The 27,941-nt window shown below is 39.9% G+C and overlaps 2 protein-coding genes across 9 annotated transcripts in view; both read right to left on the bottom strand.

Moving 5' to 3' along the window:
• Window positions 1-3,878: 3,878 nt before the first annotated feature.
• On the bottom strand, window positions 3,879-9,682 carry ARL4A (ARF like GTPase 4A). 5 transcript variants are annotated; one of them, XM_068934993.1, is made up of 2 exons: window positions 9,539-9,682; window positions 3,879-8,015 (listed from the first exon to the last, which is right to left on the bottom strand). In XM_068934993.1, the coding sequence occupies exon 2, from the start codon at window positions 7,928-7,930 to the stop codon at window positions 7,328-7,330; it is 603 nt and encodes a 200-aa protein (XP_068791094.1). In that variant the 5' UTR covers window positions 7,931-8,015; window positions 9,539-9,682; the 3' UTR covers window positions 3,879-7,327. The 5 variants fall into 5 exon arrangements, with proteins under 5 accessions (XP_068791094.1, XP_068791097.1, XP_068791098.1 ...); XM_068934996.1 differs by lacking the exon at window positions 9,539-9,682 and adding an exon at window positions 8,994-9,201; XM_068934997.1 differs by lacking the exon at window positions 9,539-9,682 and adding an exon at window positions 9,049-9,169.
• Window positions 9,683-23,282: 13,600 nt separating this feature from the next.
• SCIN (scinderin) overlaps window positions 23,283-27,941 on the bottom strand; it is a 107,678-nt gene continuing 103,019 nt past the window's right edge. For all 4 annotated transcript variants that reach the window (XM_068934986.1, XM_068934987.1, XM_068934988.1 and 1 more), the window contains 3 exons: window positions 27,316-27,393; window positions 25,982-26,042; window positions 23,283-24,991 (listed from right to left, as the gene is read on the bottom strand). In XM_068934986.1, the coding sequence (XP_068791087.1) occupies window positions 24,858-24,991; window positions 25,982-26,042; window positions 27,316-27,393 (273 nt within the window). In that variant the 3' untranslated portion in view covers window positions 23,283-24,857. The remainder of the gene's footprint in view (window positions 24,992-25,981; window positions 26,043-27,315; window positions 27,394-27,941) is intronic.

Genomic DNA, 27,941 nt, shown 5'->3' with positions numbered 1-27,941 from the left:
ACGTAACATTGAATAATTTTGGCTACTATTGCTTAATAGCTGTGGTCAAATGCAAACAAAAATTAGGTTTAAGTGATAACTTAATGAATATTTATTCACTGATGAATATGAAATACATTATTATCATCAACTATGGTACTAATTTTGTTTTCTGTGAAGCTGCAGCTCATGGAGTCAGTGGTAATACAGTATGCTAAACTTGTACTTTTAAACTCTCAAAGGCTTTACTTTTAAAACAGTATGCTTTCCTGATGCCTGACTTTTGAACACAAACATAAGCCAATCCAAAATCAGAATTACTATTGCACTATTTCTATTACTTTCTATTACACTATATTTCTGTAATATCTTGATATCTCACAGCACTTTTAAGCATGAATTTAAATGTAAGAGCCACTATAAGATTCTAGCTTTACACACAGAGAAAGAGTCTTCAGGAATAAAATGACCAGAGCTGGTCAACGGCTGGGCTGGGAGGACCGGTTTTAAACCTTGACTTCCAGCCTTCAGCATCAACTCTAATACCTTAAATTGTGCAGCTTGATGGTTTTTGTTTTTATAGCTGCAGATTACAGGTGAATCTCTGTACAGAACCTTTTCATGAAGTCTCCTGTCTTGATTACAGCAATAGCAGGACATAAACCAGCCTTGTGTACAAGCAGGTTATGCAACACAGAGGTAGAAATACAGTTGCTGAACTATTCTGGTGTTCCCACCAATACTACCAAAGCAGGAGGTGAAGGAAGTGTATTGATGTGGTTACAAGAGACCTGTCAAAAAGAATCAGTGTGACCATGATCTGTGGAAACCCATTTATCTCCGGTGCAATATGGCTGATTATAGCTGAATTACAGTGAATTTAAATGTAAAAGTCAAGTTCCTAAGCTAATTACAAAGAAACAGGTATTTCTAAAGTTTGCATAATTCAGCTCCTATTCGAAACAGAGCATAATCAAGAAAAGATTGAATGTATCTCTCTGACTCAAATGGAAACTCAAAAGGTGGAGTTCAATGGAAATTGTGCTACTAATAATTCATAGATTGTCATTTTGCTATATCATTTATGATATAAGGGGAACGAAAAGGGAATGAACTGTGTTTGCAGAGACATTGTTATATTAACCTATGTTTCCCAAGGAATTCAAAGTTTCCTCGAGAACCCAAAAGGATGCAAAGAAGCACTTCAGATAGACATCTAAAAAATATACATCACTGATATGTAAGTTCAGTATTTTAATTTGCAGCTGTGGAGACCTTACACCGAGGATCTGCAAACCACTGAAGGCATTTTAGAGATCACCACATAACCAGATAGTGTTAAAAAAACTAGCAGCAGCCCGCGTCTATGACAGCATCCAATAATTATAAGGCCAGTGGAGTTCAGCTAATTTTGGAAATAACAGGATATTTTTGAAAATTTCTCTCCAATAGGTAGTTGTCTTCCATGTTAAGCCAGTTTTGCAAAAAGATTGTTGCTAGCTAAACAAGTCACTGTAGCAAGGGTGAAGACTCTCTGCTGACCTGATTAACTCATGAACTCTCCTTATCCTTATGATATCCATCTGAACGATATTCTAACATCAAAGCCTGTTAAAGCTTTTGGGGCAAATGACATTGAAGCAGGAAACGGGTGAAAATGTTATGCTCCAAAAGAAATTATGATTATTTATCATCCATAAAATTGTAACAGAAGATAAGCATCCTGATTACAAGGTGAGTGGTACCTTTAGGCTGTGCATGGTGTCCAAGGTATGAGGCTTTGCACCTTTACCTCACCTGACCTACAATTCTGTGATTCTGCTATTCTTAGAAAAGCCTTTGAAATACAGCAGCTTGTGTGCTAGCCAGGAGGCCTCAGCATATTTAACAAGGCTCAGCACCCCTCCTAACCTTCTCCTTTGTCAGGGTAATCAGAGATTAATACAGTGATTAGATGGCGTTCTTAAATGAGGTATTGTTTCATTTCAGCAATAGGAAAACTACAGAGCATAAAAGAATAAATATTTAAAACTTATTAAAAAGCTTAAAAGCATATGTATTTCCCTTAGGGCTCAACGTGTCTCAAAGAGCAAGGAAAGTCCAGCAGTTTCAAATCCTCTTCCCCCGCACACCCCTGATAACCCTAGCAACTGTACTCTGCCTTCTCCTTTCTTTTTCTGGCTTGTAGTAGTCTGTCATCCTTAGCTCTTAGGTTTAGTAGAGCAGACGTGTAAATATAGCTGGAAATAAGAAACTGTAATCTTCCCAGTTAATGGCTCAGGATCATTCTCTCTTACCTTCCTGACCTGTTCTCAAGCAGGTATTTTGTCTGGGAGCACTGTCTAGCCTTCCTCTAGCTGATTTTTCTTCTTAGATTTTGGTTTTGCCTTTGAATGAAATCAATATATGAAAATACAGCAAATATGCTATTAGTGCCAGTTAACAGCTATATGTTACTGCTTCAATTTGTTCCCTGATCACTGAGTGAAACTGTGTGACCACGCTACACGTCACACTGCTAGGAATTTTAGGCTGTGTATTTACCTTCAGTTTAAAAACACACACAAGAGTTTACCCACACAGTTCTGAGTATTGTACTGCTCCTAAAAATAACCACAGTCTGCAAAGGATTGTGAAAGGGGCAGGCTTTCACCTATACCTATCAGCCAGTAATCAAAAAAAAAAAGTGCTTTCCTCATCCCCCAGACTAAACAAAACAGGAGGCTATGCCCATGCACAGCTCCCTAGACATCCCTTCCAGCAGCAACGACATCTTTTTTGGCTCAGGCAGATGAGGCTATTGGGATTGCTGTAAACTGTGACCCTCTCAAAAAGATGAGTCATAAGACAGTAAAGTGAACATACCAATGCAAAACGCACTGGTTCATTCCTAGATTCCTCTCTCAAAATAACTTAGTTCAGGAACACAGCATTCTGAGCACAGGTTTACAGATCTCCTTTGATAGCAATCTGCCTACAGCTGAATTAGCATGGCATGTTAGGGCTGATACAGCATATTCAGATTGCCCACGTTTTCCATGCTGTGCTTTACCAAACCCTTCTTTATGTTACCTGTGCAGCACTGGTAACAGTTACACTGTTTTTCAATCAAATGTTTCAACTAGACACTAGCTAACCTTCTGGTACCTGTAAACTAGTTATCCAAGACCCTGATAAATCATCTGGGAAACTCAAAGTTGCCTTCTTGCCGGCCCGCTCGGGCCCAGAAGGGCTCACTTGCACCTGCAAGACCCCGCTGCTCTCAGCTCCCCGGCACCCAGTGTTACAAGAGTTTATTACCTGGAAGTGCCTGTATAACACGGTAGCTACAGGGAGTGCCTGGCTAGGTCAGGTCTGGGAGCAGCAGTGTTTTATCCGGGTTACTCCCAACTGCTTTATCCTGTGCAACAGAAAGTGGACAGCCTTTCCACACATAAAGGATCAGCTGCATCTCAATAAAACATGAAAGTTTAAAGAAATCTCACCTTGCTGAAATTCAATACCTAAAATTTTCAAACCTAAATGCACATCCAGTGCAACATATAACATAAAAGTGATGTCAAGAACTCGAGCAAGTCTCAGTTCTACAGTGCTGTTTGCTAGCTGAAACAGTCATAAATTAAAACACAGCTATGCAGCAAGAGAAAACAGAGATCATCAGATCCTGAGGGCTGGCTAACTTTAAGTGATTGTATATGCATAAACAACAGAGGCAATGCCATACTTGCTTTTGTAAGATAACTGTAAGACAACAGTGATAATGCTACAAGAACTTGTGTTTTGTTCATTTTTAACAGTGCTGCACTGTTTTAAAATACAATTCTACATCGTCTTAAAGTAGAAGCAGTTTAAGACATTTAGCTTATGAAATGGCTAGTCTCTTGAAGAACAGAATACCATTTGTAGCATATTTTAGTAAAATTTATTTTAAAATTTAAATAGTGCAACTCCAGCATAGTAAAAAAATACATCTGCTTATTTAGCTCCTCTAAAGATACTCTTACATATACCAGCATTTATTTAGGCTAGATCTGTCAATTCAGCCTACGGAAAAAAGTGATCCTAGGTTGACAGAACTGTGCCAGCAGAAACTCAAACAGCTAAGATATCAAACCCTCTATTGCAAGTACCATTTCGTTTGTACTCGGCCACTTTGTCATATTAATTTAAAAAAAACACACACACAAAAAAAAAAACCCTCACAGATCTGCAGACATGGCTACAGCTGTCTTATTATTTTGCTCACAACAATTACTGTAATATCTAATACAGACAAAGGTACAGCTTGAATATAGAATTTACATCTTTGTGTAAAATTGTCTACATCCAAGTCAATATTAAATATCACACAATAGCAACTACGTCATTTTAGAAACACAGTTCTTCATCTTCTGCTTCTTTCTCGAAAGTTGAGTGCTAGACTACAGACCAGTCACGTCTTTGTATCATTTAAATGTTTATGCATGCAAGTTTTGGGAGACTGTCACCAGCTAAACGCTACCACATTTAATACGCAGAACAGAATTCAGTTGACCTTTCCATGCAACATGTCTTTTCAACTATTTCTAATAGAAGCCTAATGAATACTTGAAATGAAGCAGATCTTACTTAGTATCCTATAGTTTGTGTATCAGGTAGAAAAAGCCAGCCTGTCACATCAGCTTCCTTAGCCTAGCAGTACTGCGCACATGACAGGAAGAAAAACATCAGACATTATACCGATTATGCCCTAGATTCATAGGGCTAAGCATTACTAAGATTTATCCCTTTCACAAGGCTGTTTAAGCTACATTTTGATGTGCCCTGAGTTACGTGAACAGAACGGTAAGTATGAAGATTTTAGAGCGACAGCTTTAAACCTATCTTGTTTAATTCTTCTTTAAATCTAGCAATTCCAATTTGTAGGTTTCTAAATGAGATTTGTTTTGCCTATATTAAAGGCCTAAAACCAATTAGAGTCTTTAATATCTCTTGCTACATTCTACTCCCTGCCAGAAGAACCGAAGAGGAAACTCACCCGAGGCTTAGGCACATGTGAATCCCTCAGCCAGCTTAAGAAATGGGAGCCTGCAGATGCTAAATTAAGTACTACCTGCATGTACACATGATAAGCTCCCAACATTTTGTCTATTAAATGTTACGCATAACTCACAATACGTTCAGCTGTATAAGAGATTTTTCAAATGGTGCAAAGATGGTAGTATACCTGCAATACCTGCATCTAAGCTAGAAGTTTCTAATGAATACCATCACTTCAGAAAGAAGTCACTGTACTTAATCATTTGTTCTGAGAACATACACACATGCCATTTGTTTAGTCTTTAATGAGATACCTGCAATTTATAACACTGTCACATTTAAGAGTCTCGTTTTCAACAGAATTAGTTTTACTGTCATTAGAATGAACACACGCAGAGGCTGATGAGAGCACACCACTGCAGTACAAGAAGTCAGACACCTTCTCTGTAGACTTGCTTTGAACTGTTTATTGAGGTTTAAGAAGTCATCCACATTTCTATAAATATAGACATTACTTGAGTAAGTGACTTACAATGTCACCAGTGCAGGTACATATATAACCAACATACAAAAGCTCCACTGGAAGCTACTTCAGTTTATTCAAAAAGGACCAAGATGTCATAAAAAGAAAAAAAAAAAAAAAAAGAGCTGTTACTTTCAGTTATTGAAGACACTAAAGTGCATTTTTGGTTACCTCCTGGACAAACAGAAGCTGGTTAAAAAGTTTGTCTTTTTTTTAAACATATCTAAGTTACATTGATTGGCATTCAGGTTTGTAGCTGTCATCCTCATTATACATGGCAGCAGGTAAGAAAAATGTATTACTTTGCTGGCTGAATAAGAGGAGGAAATAGGTTTTGTATCTAAGTTGTATTTTCAACAAAAGTCTAAAAAGAATCTAACATTCTGATTTTTACAGCACCACTAAAGTTACTCTTAAAAATCCAGGCTCTGTTTTAGCCCTTTTAATTGCTAGCCAAGTAACTAAAGAGTCACCTGAAGCTCTGTACCAGTAAAAAAAAAAAACACAAAACAAAAACAAAAACTATTCTCCCTTTTCTGTCAAGCACTATCCTGCCCAGTTAACACTGTTTGCACACTCTGTAAACAAGAACAGCTTAAAGCATAATTAAAGCAGAACACAGGCCCATCTTTAAAATCTTCTTCCCCACTCCCCACCCCAATAGTGTCAAATGTTTTGAGTGTATAAAGCATTAATACATTCCTAACGACGAAATACTTTAAAAGTCACAATTAAAAAAAAAAAAAAAGCATACATTGAAAGTGACAGAGCAATACCACTTTAATAAAATGGGGTATTTTGGGGAGATACAAGATGTGCTCTGCTAAGTTTAACTCCACCTTTACTTCATTATGATTTAGTTTTATTGCCAAAAATGTCACCAACAGAGCTAAAAATGCTGCACTGGTTACAACCACAACAGCCAAAGTTGTTCTTTATAATTCCCTCATTGCAATTAATTTACTTTTAAATTGATAGCATGAGGACATAATGCTCATCATCCAAAAATAAATTAAGAACTTTGAGTAAATTTCTCAGTGATATACAAGTAGTTTAAACCTGATTAGCACTGTATAATGATGAATGGCTATTTCTAAAAAAATAAAAACCTTACATACCAAAAACATGCTATACGTTGGGAAACCACTTTTCCATGCTCCAGCGTGTTGTTTATATCTTACTTGTCAAACAAGTCTTATCAGCTGAAGAATCCACAGCACTCAAGTTTCAAGTATTTGAACTGAACATGATTCGATTTCAAAAGTGCCAAATTAAAAAAAAACTACACGTGTAGCCAAGCTTTCATAGAAATCCCCAAATAAAATAAAAAACAGCCTCTTGAAATAATGGGTTACTAGCTCCATACATGTTTTTAAAGCTGAATAATGTTCACCTAAACACTCCACTTACGCGCATTAGAAGTTTAAAAACACAGAACATCTTCAATGCAAATTGCTTGCAGAGGGTACCCTCAAACATATGAATACAACACTACGCAGAAAACCCTCGTTTTATTTGGCTATTTAGATATCCATGTCACATTTACCCACCCATCCATCCATTTCCTGATAGCATTATGTTATCTATTAGGGCTTCTGAAATAATGCAGAGCCTTAAAACTCAGAAGAGACTATTAAAAAAAAAAATTCATAACTGCACAGCCTTCCACAAGGCAAGGTTGTGCAACCGATTGTTTAACATAACTAAGCTTAACGGCATCCAAACAAGCAGGCCCGGGTTTGGAAGCCGTCTTATGTCAAATTTTGACTGTGTAACTACTCTAAAGGAGAAAGCTCAAAATAGAACTCATCTCTTCTTTTTCTGCTGTCTCAACATTTTCCTTCGCTTAATTATCATATCATATAATTTTTCTAGTCCCTCTTTGAGTCCATCTCCAATGATTGCACAGGTAGGCTGCAAATGCCAGGGAGTAGAAGAACTCAGCTCACTCATTGCTAACATTTTCTCAATTTCAGTGAGAGAGAGAGAGTTTCTCAAGTCCTGTTTGTTAGCAACTATAAGCACAGGCACTCCTTGATTTTCTGATATCCTAGTAATTTTATGAAGTTCTGTTTTGGCTTCCTCCATTCTCTCAACATCGACGGAGTCCACCACAAACACAATGCCATCGGTGCACCTCGTGTACGACTTCCACAGGGGCCTCAGCTTCTCCTGGCCGCCCACATCCCAGAAGTGGAAAGTGACCGTCTTAGAGTTGCCCAGCGTCACCTTGATTTTCTCCGTATTAAATCCTTTGGTGGGGACAGTGTTGACAAACTCATTGAACTGCAGCCGGTAGAGCACGGTTGTCTTCCCAGCCGAGTCAAGCCCCAAGATCACGATGTGGAAGCACTGGAAGGAAGGCAGGCTGGACAGGATCGGCGTCTGGTCCGAGAGTCCATTCCCCATTGCCAGACGGGAGGGTGACAGCAGGCTGCCACGAGCAGAGGCAGGATCCCCGCAGCGGCAGCCGCGGCCACGCCACACTCAGCCCCTGCCGGCGACAAAAACAGCGTTTAGCCCCCCCGCAGCAGACCCCGGCCGCCGTTTCGCCGCGGCAACGCGGCGCCCCGGCCGCGGACGGCCGCACGCCCGGCGCCCTCCCCCGCGGCCTCCGCGGCCAACGCCCCGCAGCTCGCCGGGCACCTGCGCCCCCAGCAGCCGCCGCCGCCGCCGCCTACCGCTTCACTGCGCTGCGCCGTCGGCCCGTCCCTCAGCGCGGGGCGGCGAGAGCAGCCCGCGCCCCCATGCCGCGGCCCCGCTCGCCCCTCGCCTGCTGCTGCGACTCCCCCGCATCTGACGGCGCCGCGCCGCCCAGCCCGCGCCTAGCTCCGCGCGCCCCGCCCCGCGCCCCGCATTGGCCCCGCCGCGCGGCGGGGGCGGGGCGCCAGGCCAGCTCCGCCGCGCCCATTGGCCGGCCCCACCGGCCGCTCCCGCGCAGATCCCGGTCGCCGGCCTGACGCCGGGGACGGGGCCGCTACCTTCACAGCAGCGGGGGTCACCGCTCTCCGCCCACACCGTTTCGCAACCTGAGCGCGCCTCTTCCTCCCTTCCGCCCCCGCGGGCGGAGTCGCGGGCTAGCACGGCCTCCCGCCGGGAGCCGCCTCGGCCTCTGCCCTCAGTGGCCGGTCGTGTGCCAGCTGCCGGGCGGGCCACGGCGGCGGGAACCTCGCACCCCAGCGCGGCGGGCGGGCGGCCGGGACCGCCCCGCAGGCCCTAGCGCTCCGCCCCTTCGCCTGAGGCGCGTGTACTCATTGGCTCCGCGGGCTGCCGCTCAAGCGAGCGTCCCGCCCCCGGTTCCTCGGGAGGAGGAGGGCGGTTGCGCCGCACCTGCACGGCGGGCGAGGGGGCGCTCCTCGGCATCCTCGCCCACCCCCCTCCGAGGGACCCCGGACGCCCTTCTCTACCCTTTCCCGCCCCAAGACACCCCAGGAACGCCTCCCCGAGCGGGAAACGCCGCCGCGCCACAGACCCGCCGCCCCCGCGCGAGGGCGGGCAGCGGCCGCCGCCTCAGCTCCTCCACTCGCCGAGCCGTTGCGTCATCATCCTCTCCCCCGCCGGCCTCTCCCATTGGCGGGGCGCGCCCTCCCGTCGCCTAGCAACGCGCTTCGAACGCAGCTCGCGGGCCCGCTTCCCCCGGCGGTGACCCGGCTGGCCTGCGCACGTGACCTGCCCTGCCCTTCCCCACGCACCGGCTGCCCGACTGCGCCGCCGGAGCGGCGGCCCCGCCCACCCCCGCAGCGCGGGCGGGCTCACGTGACGGGCCGCGCCCTCCCTCCGCCCCGCCCCGCCGAACCGTTGGGCCCGCGCGAGGCTGCGGCGCCGCTGTGAGGGGGGAAGGTGCGGCCGCCATGGTCGTCGGGGCGCGGCTGCGGGCAGGCCTTGGGCGGGAGGGGGTTGCGCTGCCCCGGTTCAGGGCGGCTGGAGGGGCTGGCTACAGCGCTGTCGGGAGCGCTGCTAGAGCCTCAGTAAAATATCTTACAGCTGCTGCTGTCTTGGTGTAGCACAGCAACTCACCGAGTCTCGGGGCCGCCGTCCTGCCTCCGTGGCTCTGGAGAAGCCTGGCAGCAGCCTTGCTTCCCCCGTTTGGGCTCTCTGCAGGCACTCATCTGGGCCGTTTAGCTTCGTTAGGCTACACAGTCAGTTGTGCAATTTAAAGGGGTGGGAAATCCTTTGAGAGGGATGAGCAGGCTCTCTTGCTGCTCATGTGTAAATGAGAGCAGTTGGTGCTGGGCCCCAGGCCCACAGCATGGACTAACGCTGCTCTTCTTGCTTTTCATGTGTGCCTTTGAAACAGGGAGCCAAATGGAGCAGGAAGAGCTGAGAATAACTTGAGTGGATGAGATTGTCCTCTTATATGCATATACTTAAAGTATGAGCAGTACCCTGGTCTGAATGGGCATAGAAGTCATCTAGGCTAGTTATTAGGGTGAGTTCTTACAGCAGAAGAGTATGTAAAGCAGTTCTACATTTTAATCTGTAAGCCTAATTTGAGCAATGACTCTTCCAAAGTTAGAACTAATTATTGGTTTCTAATAAGCCATTTTAGTATGTTTTTGGTTTTTTTTATAATATATGGAGCATTAGACAAGACCCAGAGCTGTATTTTGTTTCAGATATTCTTGCTATTCTATTCCTTCCTATCACTTTATTTGCTTAATGGTTTTGCCACTGTGGTCTTTATACAACTGTGACAGTGTGGATGGCTTTTTTTGCCTATGTGGAATGCACACAGGCTCAGTGTAAAGCTTCTATAACCTGGAGAAGGAAGGATCAGATCCACTGACTTAAGAGCAGGGCATACCAGTAAAGTCTTCAGTATATGACCCTTAATTAGAAACACATTCAAGAAGTCATTGATAAAAGCATATGCTTAACTACTATCTAAAGCTAGATAGTAATTACTGAAATCTACTGTTCCAAGCGTGTGCTTTCCCTACTTTGTACCATAATTAGCACAAAGAAGAGAACCCGTAGGTTCTCCTCACAGCTAAGTCTTTGACCTGTGGGGTTCCAGTAGAAGTGGAACAGTGCCACTTTCAATATTACTGTTGTATTTTTGTTTCTAGAGCACTTTTAAACTTCTTGATCTGACTGCTGAAAAGAAATTTAAGAAACTTATCAATTCTGTTTCTTATTTTCTTCTTTGAAAGCATTGTGCTTTATATTCTAAATCACAAAGAATTATAATGTATAATATAGAAGTAATGTAATAGTGAAAGAGTATTGTTTAGCAACAGAAATTCCATAGTATGCTGTAGGTAAGATTTCATGTTTTTAAAGTGTTAAGACACCTGTTATGGTCGTACTAAAAAGAGCAAAATTCTCATTTACCTAGATCTGAGATTACTGTTTCACTGCTTTTATCTTTGTTGCTTATTTATATCCTCATCTTGCAGATGATCCTCTTTGGAGGAAGTGACCTGTTTGCATAGGAGGATGATTTTACATCTATGAAAAAATGGGATAAATTACTGCCTCTGAGGCTGGTTACTAGGGTTTCTGATTTGGCACTCCTTTACATTAGCTTAAAGAAAAGCAAAGCATTCAGCGCAACAGAGAAGCATTTGTAGTAACAGTAGGATTGGGCCTTAATTATTTCAGAGAAAGTCTTCAGTAATTTAAAATTAGTGGAAACCAGATAGAATTACCTTGTTAAGGAATGTTACTACAGATAACAAATTTATTCAGAAAACTTGACAAGCTGAAATAAATCAAACTGACCTTTGTCTCCACTTACCAAATTCTGATATTCCTTAATTTTAATGAAAAAATAAGCCTATTAGATATTATAGTCTTCCGAACTTTTATGTCTGATTGTTACGAAGTTCCGTTCACGCATTAATACAGCTTTATAATAACCATGAAAATTAATTTCACTAGGAGGATATGGGCCAGCTACTATTTTATTGGAAGTATTTTAATTTTTAATCATAAAACACAGAAAGATTGCCTTTGTCTATTGCTTTGTTGAAAAACAAGCAATACATAACAGATTTTGATGCCCTTGAAAAGCAACAAATACAGAACTGCTTAGAGTATAGCATATCAGGCACCCTGGGTGGAGAAGGAATATCTCGTAGATTATATATTTCTTTGGAAGAACAGTTTTATGATATTGAGGAGATCACTAAAAAATTAAGTTTAGGGAGAAATAAGTATCTTCAGTAAAACGAGAATATCAATATACATAATGTATACATGAAAATGATCCACACTTTATATAGAAAATAACTGGAGAAGTAGATTGTTATATTTCTCTTTCTGTCCGTACATTTAATTTATCTCATCCACCTGTTATAACTTGCTTATGAATTCTCTGGGGTAGGAACTATTTTCCATTGCAAGTCGTCTTAGTGTTTAGCACCTTGATCTTAATTAATGCCTGTAGGCATTACTGCAAAACAACTATCAAATAACAATCCAAGCTGATCAACTCCTCCCATATACTTCATGCTACTTTAGAAGTTGAGTGTGCAGACCGGGTAGGTGTTCCAGGTGTTATGAATGGACTAATACTATCTAAATTAGTAGGAGGGTGGGAAAGTTGACGCATTCCATCCCTGATAATTTGAAGGTAAGGGTGAAGTAAGGCTTAGATTGTCCTTTAGAAGCCTTGAATGAAGGTGTATGGCTGAAAGTGTACTTACTGCCTTTTCAAGTATGTAGCTTATCGAGGAAGGAGGAGGCTGTTATTTAGATGACAGGTGAACATAATTGCGAAATACAGTAGGTACATATATGAGGAAACTGAATGGCAATGGCTGTAGCCATGTGAAGACTTTGTAACGCAGAATAAGATGATGTTTAATTTCTATATTGCTGTTATGACACTTCTGACACGTACTAACACTTCTCTCACTTCCTATCTAACTTGCCTTCAGCTCTGAGTTCTTTCCTACTAAACATTGCTTAACTCAGCAAAACAATTGCTACTTCAGCTTCTCTGGGCTTAAAAACCATTTCCCCCTTCTATGATACCCGTTTACGAAGGTTTGTGTACATGACAAATGTAGTCCAAGAGAAACATTTGTGTTTAAAGAAAAAGAAGCTGCACCTGCATGGCATGTTACTTTCTTCATGGTGTTAAAAGTGGATTTTTATTCCTGTTTGGTGTGGCGATACTTTTGGATCAGGACAGGTTTGGGAGGTCCAGGCCTCCAAAGCTGCGGCCAGAAACTGTATCTGTGAAAGTTAAACAGACCTTAGTATGCGTATGAAACTGATGGTGGGGAGAGAGAGCTTGAAAATATTGCCAAGAAAAATCAGTATAGGGTAGAAAGAGAAGACTCTTGGAAATTTTAATATTACCACCCAGCACACACTTAGCTTATCTTCTGATATCTGTCCCATCACATGCTGCACGTGCTATCTCACAATGCCCAGATAACAACAGCAAATTCAAAGGTCTTCAAGTGTCCACCTGCAAGGCTGCATGTGTACCTCAGAAGAAATCTTTCAAGTGGAAACAGTCATGGAAATTAAAAGCTAGCAGTTCATATAAGTTTAACTCTGTCAAGACGTTAAATCAGAGCTTCCACTTAATGCTGCTTATTTCAAGATCAATTCAATTCAAATGATATGACTTTGTTATACAAGCACGTCCAATGGCGCAGCAGATAAGTTCTTTCCAAAGCAAAGATAGTGGGCTTGAAAGTCCTTGGTCAGATAAGCACAATATTCCTTTTGTTTCGGCTGAATACCAGTATTCTGTAGAACAAGCTAATGATGTTTATTATCCAGTTGAATAGCTAATAACCACAGCAGTTATTTTTTAATAGACATATGTTGTGAGTGGCATGCAAATAGAATTAAAAGTGGAACATAAGACAAACAGCCCAAATCCCATGTTCCAAAGATGCAGAGGGATACAGCCAGGACTAGAGAACAGTAAAAGATAGAAGTAAATATTAGCAGATGCAGATGGAGGGAGCAGAAGAAATCAGCTGCACCACAGAGCTGAATGAATTTAAAAAAAAAAAAAAAACAGAATGAAATTATAATGACAATGTACTGCCAGCTACCTGTGGCTGGCAGGTAGTGATGGGATTCCAACACATCACTCTTTATGGAAAAATGTACGGAAGTGATCTCACAGCACCAATTCTTACTGCTGCATGGGGTAGCTGAGCAGATTACTCAATATGCAGAGAAAAGAAAATTGAATGCATTTTTTTATAATGACATGGCAGACCTAGGCTAAAGCACAAGATAATATTTTAGAACTGTAGCTTTGTTGAATATCTTCAAAGATTGGCATTATTTCTGACCAATATACCCTAAATCTAAGATTATAACTAAAAAGTATTACTGGGAGATGAAGTCATTTGCTTTTAAAAGAAGATCACATTCTTATCTAAAAAACTATAGCGCAGTTTTACCATGGATTTTGAGACCCTTGAAAATAAGCTGTAACAATGAAATCGCTGACAAATCATAACACATGAAATTTTGCTCTTAAGACCAGCTCTTAAGACCAACTCTTAAGTTGACATAGAAAACGTTTTGCATAAAGAAGCCTTTTATCATCTTCGCTATATCTGCTGAATTCTTTTATGATAACTTACATGCTACACGAATTATTTTCCTTTGATTATTAAAAAGTACTTGGTGGCAGAAAATCTAATTTCTTTTCTCACAATAAATAACAAAGCTTAGAGCAGAAGGAGATGGAATTGCTATGTGTTACAGTTAAAAGTTACTTCTTGATGACACTAGTTAATTAAACCTAGTCTCATTTCATATATACTTGCACATGAAGTTTAACATTTACATTTTATTGCTTCCATTTTCATGTAAAAGCCTTATGTTGACTAGCAAAGAAAATGCCTTGTTCTTTGATAATGACAGTCACACAGAGTTGCTCCTCGAATGCTGCTGAGGTTCGTTAGCTGAAAAAATATTATGATACTAACTCATAACTTTTCTTAGTCATAGTGAACAAGTGTGTTGTCTCAAGCGACTAAAATTGTGATATCCGCCTTCCAAGTTCTGCAGACTTCTGCGGACTAAATACTAAATAATAGCTATTGTCTATTAAAACAATAGCTGTAATGGCAGAGACTGCAGGTTTGCAGAGCATAGAGAACAATCTGAACGCTTGCTGTGTGTGGATATGTGTGTATAGTACACTTTCTTCCTGAGGTCGGATGGAACACATCACAATGGCTAATTTCCCCTGGCAGCATTTATGTATTAAGGACTAGTATTACAAAATTCTGTACTATATGAATTTTTCATTTAATAGCAGCACACAAGCAATAAATGTTAAGCATAGATCCTGTGTTCACATAATACAATGACTATAATCTCAAAATCTAAATTCAGACATGTAATTATATATGGGGCAGTTTTTAAAGAGTATAGGACAGAATTTATGCAGATTTTCCTGGTCTCCAATCTCCTTGTCCCTATTTCACTGAGCAGCTGGTTCTAAAAAACAGAAAAGACATTTATTTAATAAATGAAAAAAGCCTCCCACCTTAATCCTTCAGTATGTGAAGTAAGACTTCCACAACAAGAAAAAATTCAAGCAGCTGTTCTATGCATAATATTACATATGAGCTTTACAACTTTGGCTTGTGTATTTTCTTTGACAGTTTTCTACTGATAAAAGATACCGGTGCTTATATTCACCACAGCAACAACTTCCTCCCCTCTAAGTTTGTACTACAATTTTTGTGTTTTTTTCCAACATTTTTTTACTGTCTTGAGTCAAACATGTGCTTTTGCTGGGAACTCTAGGCTGCTCAGTGCTGCCGTTTTACAATCTTGTCAGTTGCAGCACTGGTTCCAAGAGCTTTACTTCTTCCCAATATTTGTTTCCCCAGAAAAGCCATGGGCACTTTGAAGCTTGTTTGTGTGCCAGAGTTGCTCTAAAGTACTTTTCTGTCAAGTTGAAATGTCAGTATAAGCTACAATCTCTTTACAATGCTTCCTTTGAAGAAGGTTACACAATTTTTAAATATATCACTTTTCTTTAATATGTTAGAAACAGTTTTCAGGCTGATTAAAAGTACTACAGTTGCAAATGCAAGGGCAGAATCTGTTTTATTCTGTAACCTTACAGCTGAATTTAATACATGAAAGTGTTTTCCCTAGTCCAAAATAATAATGGGAGCATCAGTAGTAAATCAGATACTGCTGTTTGCTTTGTGATATTGCCAGCACAAAGTAACAATGAAGAAAACTAAACAAGAAAGTGCAAGTAAATTTTGCTTTTCTAAAGAACTTTCTCAATATTCTGTAAGTATTTAACGTTTATAAGGCTGGTGAGATTTGCTGGAATTATAATAGGTGGGAGAAAAAAATAGATCTTGAACATCAGAACTAGGGAGGCTTCTTTTCCTATGAATTTGTATCTCAGTTGATTGACCACAGTGGGAAAAGAGATGCAGATGAGCTAAGGTGGGGCATTGCAAGACTGTAATGCTAGTAAAGGCTTTTGTTCCGCTGGATTCTCTAGTGTCTAATATACAATACAAGCAATACAAGCACCCGTAGATGGTCTCTTCTTGACCCAGCCATGAAGTTTCACAAAGAAACACAGAAACATAATTGTCTTTAAGACCTCTACCCTTCTGCTAAGTTCAGTTTAGCCAACAGTTTCAATAAATTAGTATCTGGAGCCAGACATACAAACACACACACCCTATTTAGTATACTATAATTTTATTTCCATGGAAAGTCAAGCCAAAAAGAAAGATAAAGTCTTTTGCTATGGATATGTGTCACTAACTGATAGTTTGTAGATGGATGAAACATTCATTTAAACCAATTATTCCATAATAATCCATCTACTTACAAAAGTTACTCACTTAAAAGCTATACTTTGTTGTTCAGGCGCTGCATATGTCCAAAAGGAAATCCAAAGATAGGAAGAAGTGCATAACACTTGATTCACAAAGTAAGACTTATCATATTAAGTGATATAATGCTTACATAAAAGGTATGGTGCACTGAAACACGCTATGGGAGAATACGTCACATAAAGAAGATCAACAAAAAACCCCACTGCATCTCTGTTAGTTTGCAATGACCCACTGGTGCCTGCAGCTGGCAGAGGCAGGAACGTATGTCTGTATCTTGTGCGCACAGCTAGCTCTTCGATGAGTTCTAACCCTTTTGGCAACAGCTGAATGAAGGTGCCTATCCAATATACAGTATCAACTGTAAAAATGAGCAGGCTGTTAATCTGTAATAACTTTGCATAAATCAGGTGCATGCTTTGAAGAGGAAATTCAGTTGTTCATCTGTACTTAAAAAAGGCATAGCAGCAATAGAAAAAGACTATGTAGAGATTAGATTGTATAGAAATATGGGAGATATGCCTAAATACCTATGAGTGCTTTAAAAAAACTTAAGTCTTTGCTTATGTTTGTGATGTTGTAGGTAATGTAGTGATAATGTCACAACTTCTTGAGCACAGTATTAAGAGGCAACAGCTAGTATAAAGCACTGCTGAGACAGTGAAACAGAGCACAAATGATTTATTTTATGTTCTCCAACTACTGTTCTGTGATTTACCAGTGGTCCTAATAATACCTCCTGGTCATCTATAGAACAAATACATATGGAGTCTAGTTAAGCTCAGGCTCTCTGAGAGCGTCTTCTTAGGTGCTGGTCCACACTTTAAAAAAGAAAGACCTACTGGCACCCTAGATAGATACACTTTTTATTTATTTTTTTTAAGGAGGCAACAGTTTATTATGAATTTTAGTTAGATAACTGAGCTCAAGTGTAGTTGTAATTTCTTGAATAAGGTGATTAATGGCTAATAGTGTTCCTGAAGATAAAACAGCATAATATATGCATTAGCAGATAAATTAACTTAGTATTTTTGTGAACCACAATTAAACTGATACAGTCAATTGAGTGTCTGTTTGCAGCACACTAATCTCATCCTCCACAGTACTCTCCTTACTTTATACTAGGTTGTGAGACATTTGCATAGGATTTTTCAAAAGTGCATCACTGGACAGATCATCTGTCTTTTAGTCAGTAGGCACCTGAAGCACGCAGGGGAAAATACTTCATCTGGACCAGTGAAATATCTCAAAACACAAATCTGCGGACAGAATGAGATATGGCCCAAGTCATTGCTATTCCAAGCAAGGACAAACTTCTTGCTGACTTTTCAGTTGTGGATTTACTGAGGACTAGGAGTTGTAAGTCAGGGCTTCTTTTCCTTTTCCTTTACATAGCAGTAGCAATGCAGGTCTACAGCTTTTCGAGGTGTACAGCAGTTGCATCCAGCTTCTGAACAAGTTTGGATTTTGACCAGCATAAAAAAATTCCTTTTTGGCTCAGAAGGGTGTTAAAATCAGCCTTACAGGAGGGAGAGAGCAAATACTCCCTTGCTTTGATTCCTGGCATTAAAAGTGCACTTCAGTCAGCAGAAAATGAACCAGAGCTAAGTATTCAATATTGGATTTTCCTCAAGTCTAAACAAAGTTATTTGGCTGCAGGTGATAAGAACTACAAAGTTTCAGTGCTACCAAAGGAGTTTTTTTCTCTAGGGTCATTGCCAGTTTCACCAACTAGCCTGAACTGCTGCAGGAGGGTTTCCATCTCTGACATGGGCACAAAGTGGGCATATGGTACTTTTGTAAGTACTGGGTATTTGCTGCAGTTTCTAGAACTTCAGACATATATGTACTCTTCTCAGTTGCAATACTTAGAGTTCGTAAGACCCAGTGAGAAATCAGAGCCTATTCTGTGTGCTTTATAAACGTAGCAAAAGGGAAACCAGCCCTTGTCATAGGGAGTCCACAAGCTTTTACTATAGTTAGCTAAAAAAAGAAGGAAGAAACAAATGAAAGAAAAGAGGGTGATAAAAGGACAAGGTTTCAGGAAAGACAAACAGAGTGTGGGTGTGGAGCAGTAATTTCAGCTCATTACTCAGTTATACTCTAGAATTGTTAACTCTTATCAGCCCACCACCTCTTGTTTTTAAGGTAAGGGTCAATCTCAGGATTACTTCAATGAATGCATGTTTAGGCCTGCTGTTTGCTAAGGCTTAAAAGCTAAATCGAAGATTGACTTGAAAGCTGATCATCAATGTGCCAGGCAGAAAGCTTTCTGTTGCACTGCTAGGTTTCAATTCTTGGACAGAAAAAACTGTAAACTCACTTTGAGGAACTTAGCATAGCTGTCTGTGCAAAACCTTTTTTTTTCATCTCACAGAGAATAGGAGTCAAACAAACCACGTTATATACATTCCAGTTTCATAACACTGAAAAAGACTGTAAGTCTTTTAGAGAATCTGGCAAATAACAGCTGTTGCCACTGAAGTTATAAACTCTAGCTATGTAAAAACCTGCCAAAATATTAATTTTTAAATACATACACTTTTATGCCTTATGTTGACATCTCAGCTTTTTTATCAGAATATGGGTTTCTCCTCTTTTGGCTCTGAGGGGCACATGTAGTGATACGCATTATTAAGCACAACTTGTATTTCTAACAGAATTTAAACTAAGGAAGGCAGATAAACAAATTTAGGCAGGAATAGTCTGGTTGGCTGAAATTTTAATCATATAACTTAATTCCAGTGGATGTAGACAATGCTGCAACAGCCAGTAATTCTGTATTCTGCAAGGGTGAGCTCCACAGTTGCCTTCTTATCTTTGAAGTTCTTCTACATTTCTGTCAGGATAGGACACACAAGAACGATTAAGGAAGACTCCAGGTAGAATTCTAGGAAGCAGAAGAGGCAGCAGGATGCTATAAAGATAAGGGTTTTATTTTGTTTCTTTTCAATTTACTTACTCCATTCAAGACCTGTCTACTATGGAATTTGCTAGGATATAAAAAGGAAAATAAAGTCCGTAAAGGAAAATAAAGTCAGGAAAAATAAGTGTGGACATACTGTAAGCAGAAATTGACTATTTAGACTTATATTGACTTCATATATTCATAGGTCTTTGGATCTCAGATGGTGAGTAACGATACCTATATAGCACTTGAACACACAGAACCCCAGTCTGGATCGTCAAAGGAAGCATCAGAGCACTTCAAGGAAAATAATTGGTTGCATCCTACCCTCCTATTTCAATGATGGAAGGCCTCTGAAACCGTAGGTCATTCTGCTAAAGCTTATTACTAGGTCTTAGAGATCCTGCCTGCTGAGTCTCATTTTGGAACCTAGACCTTCTTTTTAGTTCTGAACTGACTGAGTTCTGCAAGGTCTTTCATCTCAGCACAGATCCACACAGAGGCTTTTAGGGGAGCAACCCTTCAAATCACTGATCTTTGAGTCCTTGCTGAGGACTGATTGAGGGCCCAGCAGTCCAACACATAAAGTGTGCAACTTCCTGAATTTTTCAGACTTCTGATAATTCAGAGTTCACATAAAACAATAACTATCTGCAATGACCATGAATTCCCTGACTCAAAGCTTTTATTGTTATGGAACTATACAATTCTTCCTTTTATGTGAAACCAAAAGCAGCAGCAAGAAGACTTTTCAACAGTGGACACACCTTTAAAATGCAACACACAAAGCTTCAAAACGAACAAGTATTTAGCAATTATCCTAAGACTTCCTTATGTAGTCAGCAGACAATGTTCCTCTTGGTTAATGTATTTTGCAGTGGATCTCTGTGTTGAAACCATGTCAGTGGACGTCTGTTACCCAGTATAATTCAATAGCAGTAGAACAAAGATCCAATAAACTGTCAACAGCCACAGTCCTTGAGTAGCCCAGAAAACACCAATCTTGCTTGCCAGAAACAGTGAGCAGTAGTGTGGAGAGGCCTTTTGACTTTGACAACAGTTATCAGGAAAATTTGAGGACAGAGATCAGAAAAGTTGAGGAGCTGGAGGATTTCACTGTTGGCTCATAAACACAGCTGAACCTTGTCTTCCCCTAACATTTGCTATCTCCAGAGCAGCTGCTCCTGAGCCAGAGAGGAAATCTAGTACAGATGCAATTATGGCTTACTGAGTGATCTGACAAAGTGACCCTGAACCGTGCTCTGCAGATTGTGTTTTCGCTGACACTGTGTTGTGTCATGAAATCTTTACTACTCAGCCAAGCTGGCTCCAGCCCTTTCTCTGCTGCCCCTGATGCTACCATCAGTGGAGCTGCACTAGCGTTTGAGCAGTGCAGATATGTCTTCGGGGACTGCTAGCATCATAGCTGCCCCACTGCTAACCTTGCTCTGAGCAAATCTACACAGCATGGCACTGATAACTGTGGCAGCTGTCTCAATTACGATCAGTATGTATAGGATGGTAGCGTTGAGAAGTGAATACACTAGGTCAGGCATTGTACAAACATACAGTAAATGACTGTGCAGCTTAAATAAGCAGAGAAAGGATGTAATAAATCCTCACTTAATGGGTGGAGGAGAGAAGCACAGAAATTCAGCGATTTACCTCAGGTTACAGAAAGATGCATAGACCGCAAACATTGCAGATTACCACAATCCTTGTCCCCAGCTTTAAATGCAGGACAATTTTTCATCGTCTTTCCTCACGCAATCTTAAAAAAGATCACCTGAGGCTTTGGATTCATTGAAAGCTTGTAATTGTGCCTTCTAAGTTCAACAACTGATTTAAAAAAAAAGAAGAAAGTGTTAAAAGATAATTAGCCGCACACACTTTAGCTTATAGTACGTTTTAGCCTTTATCTTCAAGCAGTTAGGAGAACTACACATTGTGCAGGACTGCACTTGGAGCAAGAAGGGAGTTTATAGGTAGGATATTTAGGTGGCGGGTGCTGGAGTATGTCTGTGAATGCCAGGATGGAACAAAGTGTGGCATCAGAAGCTGTGTGAGATATCTATTGTTGACTGGGAATATCTAGGAAGAACATAGGGGATTGTTGGAATAGGCTTCTTGATGTCTTGGTGATAAGACATCATTGCCACTCTTCTTTCTTCTCCCTGATGTAACAACTGGCTTCTCCCTGAAGTCCAGTAGGAGACCACCTAATGAATGAAAGGAAGAACAGTAGTCTTTGACACCAGCAAAGAACTATAGCCTTGCTCATACTTCATCTGATTAAATGTGGAATCAGCCATACTGCTATGCTCGTTACAAGAAATTTGTGGCATTCTGAACCACCTCTGTACAAGTCTGAGCCCAGAGGGAAATGTGCATTAGGTTCCTCCTAGGAATCAGGATTGTTGCTATAACTGCTTCTAGTATAGGAAGACATCAGATAACATAAAGCATGGCTGACTGGTAGGTAAGTGAGGTTAGAATCACCTGACCACGCTCAGCCTTGAAAATAGTATTTTCAGCACCTATGAAATCACATTCATTATACCTGTAAAATCCTTTAAAGAGTGACTTAGAGAGTTTCTTCTAGCATTAGTCAAGATATTTTGTTCATTACTGTTAAAGCAAATGGCCCTGTCTGGGCTTTGCTGTAGGATACAGTTCAGGTTCTTCCAGCCTCGCTGCTTGGTTTCCCAATACATTTATTCCTAAAGAAACATGCATACCTTCATAGGCCCCGCTTACCCCAGTTAATTTTCTGAAGCATCTGCCTGTTTTCTGAGTTAATGCTGCATTTGTAATCATCATCTAGCACCTTAGAGCTATTAGAAGAAAAAAGTTGTAATTCATAGCTTTAGATACCTAGAGTTTGATATCTACAAGTTACTAAGTACTAAGGAACAGGAACAAAGATCCCTTTGCCCTACTTAAGGATTTGTTGCTCTTAGGAGTTACATGTATATACAACTCTCCCTTGCTTGCTACAGGAGAGAAATATGTACGTGTGTGTGTGTGTGTGTCTGTGTCTGTGTGTGTGTCTGTGTGTCTGTGTGTGTGTGTCTGTGTGTCTGTGTGTCTGTGTGTGTGTACTGCATACATATCTGTATCTATATAGATAAGAAAAATAAGCATCCTCGCTGGCAAGTAAAACCAAGAACAATGTTGCTAGTAGCTACTGTGCTTAAACATAGTTGAAAACATTGTTCAGTGATGAGCTCTCAGTGATCTTCTCAGTGTTAATAATCAATGTGCCAGGAAAATATATTGTAACACCAAAACATCCAGGCCAGGACACCACAAAAGCTTCTCTATCCGTTGTCAGGGAACAAAAAACAGCTTTCACAATGTTGCAGAATATGCTAACCTAACCCCATAAGGACCGCAGCGCTAACAGGTTCTGGAATACAGTTAAAACATTTATGTATAAGGAAGGCAAATCTTGTTATGATATGGTAAGGGAGCTAATATAATCATTATTTTTTAAAAATAAGTAAATATATATACATGTTCATATGTCAAAGAATACCATCAGATAATTACATCTTTTTCAGCGACTCGATAGAACACACGAGCTGAGTAACTGAAAAGTTCCTCAATGTGCTCCTTCCAGCAGGCAAAGGATATCTTTTCTAGTCTCACAAATAAAAGCAAGACCCATCCTTTAAAATAAACATACACCAATTTCCTCCTATTTTATAAAATAATCATTCCTATAGTCAATCATTTATGCAAACAGAAAATTATAAAGCCAAAGAATTTGACAACAATGTTAGTTTTTCTTAAAGATGAAATTATATGCTAATAAGCACCCACTTCTTTAGCGTTCACATAGATTTGTAATTTTTAAGTTGCTTGGAAGAGTTAAGTCTCCGGTGGCTAAAATGGCATCACAGTAAAATATTAAGTGCATTGCTCATCTAAAAGGGAAGGCATCTCTGTTTTTTTAGCAAGTTTTGGCAGACATCTGTGGAAGCACTGAATAACAATATGTCAGAAATAGGTAGAGGTAGGAAGATAAGCTCTGCAAATAAAATACTGTTTTGTAATTTTATTTTAAATGAAATGACATCCAAATACAGCTCAATTATTTAGTAGAGTTTTAAATAAATGTTTAAAGCTAACAAACTTCCAGAATTAATCTAATGGAGTCTCAGTTCTTGTTTTCAATGATATTGATTATGAGCTCAGGCTAAATTCACTCTTTTGCATTACTCAGATTCAAAATCACAATTAATCAGGTTAACAAAATACAAAAAAAGTCTAAAATTTGATTTTCCAAATTAACTTATAAGTACAAAAAACAATTAAAATGCCTTCATTAAAAAGGCACGTTAACATGATTGACAGCTGTACAAATTCTTTTCTAAAGCAAGCATTATATGATAAGTGTTCAAAGCAATGTTAAAGATTCGAAGCAGAATTTTTCTCACTGCCTTTAAAGAGACTTGTGTGGCTAAACTACAAATAAAAAACAGTTTGAAAGTCTACTCTTACGTTCACCAGAATAAAAATAATCCAAAATAATTGTGTCTGAGAGAAAGAGAGGGCAATATTCTATGGCGTGTACTCAGACTCCAGATTGCCAGGATGTGGAATGCTACTGAAACAGAAAGGGGTTGAGGTACTTGATATATGTCCAAGACCTGTATAGAAAACGAGTATAAACACATCCTGTACCTGACAATGTGAGCAATCTATAAGCTGGAAAGGAACTGAGCACTGCAGAGTAAGGCAACCAAGCTTCATTGCAATCCAGGGAAGGCAGAGTAAGTATTTTAAGGGGTGTTACTTCTGCTACCATTTAAAAGCAGCAAGGGATTAGAATAAGTTTAAGAGCTGTGGTTAAGAGGCACGAAACTGGAGGCTGGTTCACAATGAGGAGTCTTAACAAATCTAAAGATCTGAAGAAAACCATTACCGCAGTCTCTCGCAAAAACCTTTGTTGTCATCATACTCTTGCAATCATACAGTCTTAAGCTCAAAATGCGTCTACTTACTAGACCAAGTATAGCAAACAAACACGATAAACATAGCTTTGTCAAAATACCCACCCCGTATTTGCCCCTTGCAAGACAAAGCTCCCACTCTGGATTAAGCATCCTTTGAAATTTTATGTAAGTGAGTGTGAGTATTTTGGCCTATTAAGTCAGTCATGGGCCAGTCCTGCCCTTGCAACAGATGTAGAACTAGTACTTCATTGGGCCAAATTTTGTGTAAAATTATGCTGACCTTAATCTAAAATAATTAATTTGGCATTAGTTTGGATTTTTAAATGAAGGCACACTTTGTTCCATTTTAGCACATAAAAGTTAAAATAAACTGATCTACAGCATTTGTTTGAAGAAGTCATAAAATAACCGAAGTATTGGTACTGCTTTGCATATTTACTACATGAAAAGCCCCACCCAGCCCACTTGACATGGTTTCCATTATCATTTAGCCTTCCCCGTACTGAGAATTTCTAGGTTATTCATAGAAATATATCAAAGCTGAAGAAAGAGGAACAACAGATACATCATAGCATTTCATAAGCTTATGCATAAAAATACTAGAAACTAGCTGTGCTCTGCTCATTCTTTGGCTTGAAGCTGAGGCATTCTTGGATTGATCAATTTTTCCATTTATTTGAATCCCAGGCCAGGAACCAGCCTGTGAATATAGGGGGTTCGTATCCTTGCTTCACAACAACAATGGGGGTCCCCTTATCTCTTCCAGAAGGATCTGTTTCAATATAGCGCTTGGCTAAAAAGAAAGAGGAAATAAAACATTTAAAATATTAGTTCATTCTTTTGGTATAAAAAATACACTAAAAGCCCTCGTAAAAGAACTCAGGGCTATTATAATAAAGTATTCAATTAAACTATTTCAAAAGCAATGAAATGATCAAGTAATTGCTGATTGCTCCCAGCTGCCAATGAAGCAATTTTCCCAAGATTAAAACCGAGTGATTGTTACTCTGATCATTTCTTTCCCATAGAGCAGTGCTTTGGCTCTGGAGCAGGAGAAAGCAATTGCTGGTACTGTGCAAACGCACAAGCTTCGTTCCCATTTCTCCCATGTGAGAGCCTCATGGCTGCATTCAGTATTGTTCCCCTCGACATCACAATGTGACATCAGCACATATCAGAAAAGGAACTAGGTAACCTTAGCTGTACTAGGGAAATGTCTGCAAGCATTTTTAGCAAGAACTTTGTCATGACAATTCAGCTTTGTGAAATCACACCTGAGATGACACATGATTTTTTCAAAGAAAGAGGTGCATTCCAAATAAGTTGTCTTGATTTGTTCTGGGATAGGAATTTCTTCTGCCAAATTTAGCTAAGTAAAGGGTAGCAATGTAAGGACTTGAAGATTTATCAGCGTTCCTTTGACTATAAACATTAGTGTAGGGTACAGCTCAGTAAACACCTCCATTTGAAATTCCTACTCTTTTTAAGTGCAGATTCTTTTCATGGAGCTCTCCTATATACTCTCTAAAAAGCTCTACAGCCTAGTAATGCTATGTAGATTAATTTTACTCTTCATAAATTTACAGATAAGAAACACAGAATGAGTTTTAAATCACATTTAAAGGAGAAAATAATATTCTCCAGGGTTAAATCCTAGTAAGCTCAATAACCCTTTTAAACAGCACTGTAAACATAACTATTTTTTTTCTGAATCATCTTTTTCATTCATTTAAGTGCTATTGATGCTACTTCACTCAGAATTATGTCAAATTGATTTTCTTACCAGATTTAACAGATTCCTGTCGCTCAGTTTCATTAGCATCTTTCCCAATCCAGACGAAAACCTGCAAATAAATTGTTATGAGGATTTTTATGTACAGCAGGTAAAATCCAAAATAGTCAATTCCATTAGAAGAAAGAACGTGCACTATGAAAAGAGATCCACAGCTCTCATATACCACCTTTATTTCTTTTCCCTTCCTCTAGTGCTATGCTCTGAAATCTCACTACTCTCTCGACACTGGAAGGCCTGGCTTTAAGCATTCTGATGAAAGGAACTCTAATTACCTTTTCCTTGAATGTGTTTTAGGAGTTGGCAAGGAAATTACTCTTTAGGTGCAGGTAAAAATGCAGAACAGGAGCTGTCCCTGGTTTGAATTCGGTGTAGGCATTAACACTTGTGCACTGTGACAGGTGCTACCCAGGGTAACTGCTACATTCCCCACTGAACAGCCCAACATTCAGAGTCTAAATCAGCAATTTCCACAATTTTTTTCTGTCAAGAATCCTTTTAGAAATCAACTACATTCCTGGGTCTCCTTTCATCCTGAGCCAGGATGTCCCAACCACTTTCCACACATCTCTTAATATTACCTTCCCCCTTCTTGCTTTTGCATATGGACTTGGATATTCCTTCTCCTTTCCAAAAATTTCTGCCTTTTTCCCTTGGGCTGAAGAAGACAAGCAAAAATAGGGGAGCCATGGCCTTCTCCTCCTTTCATTCCAATGAGTGGAGGAAGGGGAGAAGGATTATACAATTAAACAGAGGTGCTCTCTGCACTCCCAGTAAATTTTCCTGTCAGCTGAAAAGCTCTCAACCCTTTTAATTTTCAGTGAACCTGGGAAAATGGCAAAGACAACTTCTGTCATCCTCCACCCAGGTCTTCTGAATAAATCTGAGTAAAGGTCCAGTGTTTGGTCCCTTCTCTGGTAAGTTTTTTCCTGGGTGCTGCTACATTGATTTTGTGGCTTCTGAATAGCATTTATGAAATAACTTTCCTTTCAAAAATTAATGCATTTTAGCGATAAAGTCAGGAACATTATTGTGAGCCTCTCAGAACACTGCTGGGTCTTATACTGTTGCAGTCTTCTTTGGTTTTAATGGGAAGTGCCTGCTGTGATTTCACATTATGCTTGGAAATTCAACCACGTATGTTCACACTAGCACATCATATAGCACAGGAGAAAATATAGCTCCCTCTGATATAATTTAAAGAAAATAAAACCTCTTTCATTCTCATAAACATCACTTTTTCCTGCCGTCTTACATTCTAGGTGACTGTTAAAAATAAATTCGTATTATTATCACAGGAGCCAGTGGTAAAGTACACAGCTTACCTGCTCCCAGGCATCCAGCAACATGACATCATCTTCAGCCAAATCATCCTGAGTGAATTCTCCTGGAACTTCCTCAATCTAAAAGGGATAATTTTTTTTTTTTAATGATCTGTCAAGATATTCTGATTTTAGAAAGAGTAAAGATTTTTTTTTTTAAGGGATAAGTCCGGAAGGTGCCATGAAATTCTTTTTATTCCTATAGGGTCAGGCCCCAAATTGATTTGATGAATGTGTGAAGGATATTACACTGAGAGGAAACAAATCACATAACTGCATGTCCTATAAAATCAACTCTCAATTTGTCAGAGTTGATAGGATATCCTGAGGAGAAGCATAGGTTTATATTATAATTGTGATTGTTGTAAATTGGGACCAAGGGCTGCCAGAAGAAAGGGACAGAAATTTCCATAGAGTGACTTATACCAAACTAACTAAATCAATCTTAAAGCAGGTATATTCATACATGTTAGATTTATTAATAAGGAAAAGAAACTACTTGTATTTGCAATGGATGAGCTCAGGGATGAAGTATGTGTCCAAGCAAACCTTTCACTGCCTTGAAAATGGGACACACTACTTTACTAAGCCATTGAGGATTGGTCCCCAAAGAAAACACATCTTCCAAT

Source organism: Struthio camelus, chromosome 2, assembly GCF_040807025.1.
Source record: "Struthio camelus isolate bStrCam1 chromosome 2, bStrCam1.hap1, whole genome shotgun sequence".
In the NCBI taxonomy this organism is placed as follows: domain Eukaryota; kingdom Metazoa; phylum Chordata; class Aves; order Struthioniformes; family Struthionidae; genus Struthio; species Struthio camelus.
Note: the sequence above shows the minus strand (reverse complement) of the source record. Positions and strands in the feature narration are given on the sequence as shown.